Source organism: Myotis brandtii, unplaced genomic scaffold (genome assembly GCF_000412655.1).
Source record: "Myotis brandtii unplaced genomic scaffold, ASM41265v1 scaffold61, whole genome shotgun sequence".
In the NCBI taxonomy this organism is placed as follows: Eukaryota; Metazoa; Chordata; class Mammalia; order Chiroptera; family Vespertilionidae; genus Myotis; species Myotis brandtii.
In genome coordinates, this window is record NW_005370318.1 from 2,355,800 (window position 1) to 2,360,853 (window position 5,054).

The window sequence follows — 5,054 nt, forward strand, 5'->3', positions numbered from 1 at the left end:
CTGCTTTCCTTTGCCCCTTTCCTCCATACTCAAGGCCTCCCAAATATCTTTGAGCTTATTTTCTCAGGGACCCCAAAACTTCTCCTCCCTGCTTCTTTCTTTTATCTTGACTAGGGGACCTCTCCTGTGCATGTAGATTTTCCGTGTGTCTTTCTATACCCTACCCTCTCAGGGCCTGGACTTGGGAAACTCAGGCTCTTGGTCCATTTTCTGAGGAACCCTCCCTTCTCCGAGAAACCGAGCACGGAATTCATAATATTCTCTGAGGGGCCAGGGGAAGCAGGAACTATCAGGGAGAAAACCCTTTCTTTGAACATTTCAAGATGGCCTTGCCACCTTCCAGAACCTCTTGGCAAACTCAGAACCAGACTCTTTCTCAAGCAAGTCATCTTTATTGCAACCCAGACTTTCCACTGTGACTGTTGCCATTCTTGGAGTCTCAAGGGTCTGGAGCACTTGTGGCTGGATGGAGGGGTCCTCGGTAAGAACCTATTCCTCTGGAATGGTCAGCAGCATGTAATCCTGTGGGTAGAAGCAGAGCTACGTGGACATCCATCCTATAAACCAGCTCTCCCCGAGGCTGTGTCTGCCTCTCCTGGCGGGGTTGTGTGGGTCCTAAGAACACACCATTCCCCCGTGGCAAGAAGACAGAGCCAGGGACTGACTGGATAAGGGGATTAGTGGAGGGCAAGGAGGGTCTTGGAAATGTCAGCGAGGGAAGGAACAGACTGGTTCCTGATGCATTGGGGTTCATCCTGCCAGGTCACCCTGAGGTGGATCTGTCACCGGGCTAGAGCCTTCCACATGCTCCCACCCACAGTGCCCAGACCTCTGCTGGGCCCGCCCAGGCTGCTGGAATCCAAGTGCTCCTGCCTGCACCTTCTTCCCCACTAGAATGGGAGCTTCTGGGGGTTCAGGGACTGGGTCTAACTCACCACTTTGTCCCAGCATCACTCAGCATAGGGCTAGGCACAGAGCAGCCAGGGACACATATTGCCTGGCTGCATGAGTGGTAGTGAATGAATGAGTGACAGGGAAGCCAGGGAAGGATGCACAGCTTGAGCACCGCCCACCTATAGGTGGCGCCACTCATGGAGACTACAGGAGGAGTGGTGATACAACCTGCAGTGTGCACCTTGCACAATGTGCGAGGCGGCTTAGAAGTGAATCGATGAGTGAGCCAATGAGCCCAACCCACCGTCCATCCCTTTGCCTCTACAGGTCTGGCTCTGTTGTGAGACAGCGGCTGTGGCTGTGCCATGACTTTGCCTCTCGGTGCCCTAATTCGCTTGTTTGTAAAATGGAACAAGTCACAGCATCAACTTCATGGAACTAATTGTGACGACCACCTGTGTAAGGCATTGAACCTCTCAGTGAGCCTAAGGTCTGGCTCCCTGAGGGATTCGTGTAGCCCCTCGGAGCCTCCGTTTTCTCATCTGTAAAGGGGGCATCACCCCCAGGTTGGCTGTGAGGAGATGGTGAGTTAAGGAAGGTGAAGGGCTTGCCACATGTGGTGCCTCCCATGCCCAGGCCTCAGCTTCTGCCTCAGCAGGACAGGGACCAAGGCGATGCTAAGGCCCTTCTAGCTCTGACTTCCCACTGTGTCTCCAGAAGCTTCTTTACCCAGCATTTACCTCAGAGAGCTCCACTCGGGCCTTGTTGAAGGAGAGGCCCTTGATGCGGGGCAGCGGGAGGTGTTGTTCACTGAGCAGCTCTGTGAATGGGATGGACAAGGAGCTCAGGGTCCTGTGTGTAGGCAGGGGCAGTGTGGGCCAGGCCAGCTGACCCCTGGCTGCTCCAATGCCCAGAGCAGGGATGGTCCTGGATGTGCCCCTTTCCTTCCCCAGGGAGCATCATCTCCATCCCCTTCAGGCAGCCCCTCCACAAAGCCAGGTCTCTCTAATGCCCGCCCAGTTATTAAAGTCCTGTTTTAAAGGAACTTCTCTCAAACATATTCAGTAACTATGAAAGCCTTCTTACAAAGTTATTCTTCTTAGCATGATTTTAAGGAATGTTCAATATGTTGGAGTCTTCTTATGACTGTATCAATGAATTTTATTATTCTCGTTTAATTGTGAGAAATGGTTGAAAATGCTATACATGCCTGAAAAATGCTAAAACCTTGGTAGAAACAGGAAATGTCTCAGAAAAGGATTAGAAAAAAGTCAGTATAAATTGAAAACTTAACTTTAAAACACTAGACATTTGATCATATTAATAAGAAAATATCCATTGAAGCCCTGGCTGGTGTTTCTAAGTGGTTAGAGTGTTGGACCCAATCAGGGCATGTGTAGAAGGCAACAACTGATGTATCTCTCTCACAGTGATGTTTCTCTCTCCTCCCCACTCTCTGTCTCTCTCCCTCTCTCACTTTCCCTCCCTCCCTTCCACTCTCTCTTTAAAAATCAATGGAAAGAATATCCTCAGGTGAGGATTAACACACACACAATAAGTGAAAAAGAAAATATTCATTGAATATATCAAAGAAGGTAAATATTCATGAATATACTGAATTATTAAATATATAAAAAATAGTTCTTCAAGCAAGTTTTTGGTGAATTCGTAAATGTGGTGAACTTGAATATGGTCAGTTTTCAGATTGAATTTGAATGAATTCATCATTTTTGGCACACTGAGTTTTGGCACACTGAGTTTTGGCAAACCCTTTTTCCCTGTCCTCTGCACTGACCAGCCCTCATCCCACCTCATCCACCCATCAACACTCGGGGCTCAGGGGAGGGCCTCATACCCTCTTGCTGGCCTAATGTGGTATTTGGTCCAGTTAGGTGGGGGTTGGGATAGAGGAACAGGGACAGTACCTCTGGTCTTCCATCTATCCTCTGATCTTTTTTAAAAATTAAAATATAGTTGCCACATAATATTATATTAGTTCCATGTGTATACATAATGATTTGACATTAAGAAGTGATCACCATAAGTCTAGTACCCATCTGTTACTATACAAAGTTATTATAGTATTATTGACTATATTCCCTATGCTGTACTTTACACTCCCATGAATTATTTATTTTATAACTGGAAGTTTGCCTCTCTTAATCCTCTTCACCATTTTCTCCCATTACAGTCTGCCCCCTTACCTGGCATCCATCAGTTTGTTCTCTGTATCTATGAGTCTGTCTCTGTATTGTTTATTTGCTTTTTGTAATATTCCACATGTAAGTGAAAACATACAGTATTTGTCTTTCTCTGACTTACTTCACTTAGCATAATCCCCTGTAACTCCATTCATGTTGTCTCAAATGGCAAGATTTCATTCTTTTTTTTATGGCCGAGTAATGTGTGTGTGTGTGTGTGTGAGTGTGTGTGTGTGTGTGTGTGTGTGTTGCATCTTCGTTATCCAGTTATCTGTTGAGGGACACCACCTTTCCTATTGGCCAGGATCTAAGATACACTTGTTGAATGAGCTCCCTGGGATAGGTACTAGCAAAGTGGGGGTGGGGGTGGGGCTTTCTCCTTCATCTTTTGCCTCATCCCAGGTCAGGTTACATCCTTGCCTACCTGCACTCTCTCTGACTGCCTTGTTGGACCTTGCGTCACTATCCTTCCCCACCTCCTTCTTGAACACAAAATTGCTCACTTCATGCCCAGAACCTTCCCTGGCTACCATGGGCCTTAGAATAGATGCCAAATTCTTCAGCCTGGCTAGCATTTGAGCCGCTGCCTGCTCCTCTAGCCTCACTCTGCAGTCCCAACATGAGTCCTTGAGTTGGAACTCAGAGAAAAGCCCCTGTTAGGGAAGCAAGAAGCCAGGGTTCTGGGCTCAGCTCTGCCAGAGACTTGCTGGGTGACCTTGGTTAAGTCAATAAACTTCTCTGGGCCTATCTGAAAGACAAGGAGGCTGCGCCAGGTAATTTCTCAGAGATGAGTGATCACCTCTGTGTTTGGGGACACATGCGCTGACCAAATAATCATGTGGGTGGATGGACAATGGTTCCACAGACTGCATCAGGGGAGGCGAGAAAACCCATGAGTTCTATGAGGCAGAGGCACCTGACTAGGCTCTTAAGTTAGCTTCCCACTTAAGGGGGGCATGTTTGCCTGGGCCCCACCTGAGTTGCTTCCTTTGGGTATGTTACCTACCTGGGTCCTGCAGGCGTTGGCGTTGTGAGCTGTGGGCTCCACCACCTCTGCTGGGCCTTCCTGTTTTCACTTTCCATGCTAACCCCTACCTCCCCCAGGAAGCCCTTCCTGGCTAGTCGCCCCGTGTCTGAGTTCCTATCACTGTACTGCCTGGGCGAAGAACAGGAGGGCACACATGGCCCCTGCCCCACCCTCCTCATCCACCACACCCCAGAGTTCAGGGTTTCTGTGCCGCCTCCTTTTGCCTCGTGTGTGGGCGATTCTTAACCAACCCCAGGGAACAAGACAGAAGTCAGCTGTACGTGCAGAGCTTTGGACACTGTTGCTGTTTCTCCAAGCTGTGTGGTATGTGGGCACGAGGGGAAACCCAGTGGGGCTTACCGTTGTGATGGGGCAAAAACATCCTCCTCAGAAGCTCCGAGACGACGGCCTTCAGACGTTCTTCCTGCAACAGGTGAAAGAGGGCTGGAAGGTCACTTCGGCTGGGTCAGCAGGTTGTGACCTCTGGAGCGGGGGACCCCAGGGGATAGGTACCCACAGGAGATCAGGAGTAGTCCTGGGGACCCCGCTTCTTAAGGTCATTGGAGCCAGGTGAACAGATTAGTGAAAGGACCGGGGAAAGTTGAGGGGCCAGTAAAAGTAGCCTTCACCGCCTGTCTCAGCGATGGTCTTACTGCTTCAGGGCAGCCCAGGGAGAAGGAGACCCCCAGGGCCAGAGCTTCACAGGGGCCCACTCTGAGTCCAGTTTTGATAGCTGCCTAATGACGGGACAGGAACTGTCTCATTGAGAAAGCAGATCTCCTGTCACCAGGGATGTTCAGGGGTCTTGGTCAGGGCTGCCCCAACCCATTTGGACAGATTAGAAATAGACCCCCTTCTTCCTTCCTTCCTTCCTTCCTTCCTTCCTTCCTTCCTTCCTTCCTCCCTCCCTCCCTCCCTCCCTCCCTTCCTTC

At 49.6% G+C, this 5,054-nt stretch overlaps 1 protein-coding gene across 1 annotated transcript in view; it reads right to left on the reverse strand.

Moving 5' to 3' along the window:
• Positions 1-421: 421 nt before the first annotated feature.
• The window catches only part of LOC102251270, a 19,370-nt gene continuing 14,737 nt past the window's right edge, over positions 422-5,054 (reverse strand). Inside the window, exons 13-15 of the mRNA XM_014550688.1 lie at positions 4,483-4,546; positions 1,635-1,714; positions 422-522 (exon numbers count right to left, since the gene is read on the reverse strand). Coding sequence (XP_014406174.1) covers positions 490-522; positions 1,635-1,714; positions 4,483-4,546 — 177 coding nt within the window. The 3' untranslated portion in view covers positions 422-489. The remainder of the gene's footprint in view (positions 523-1,634; positions 1,715-4,482; positions 4,547-5,054) is intronic.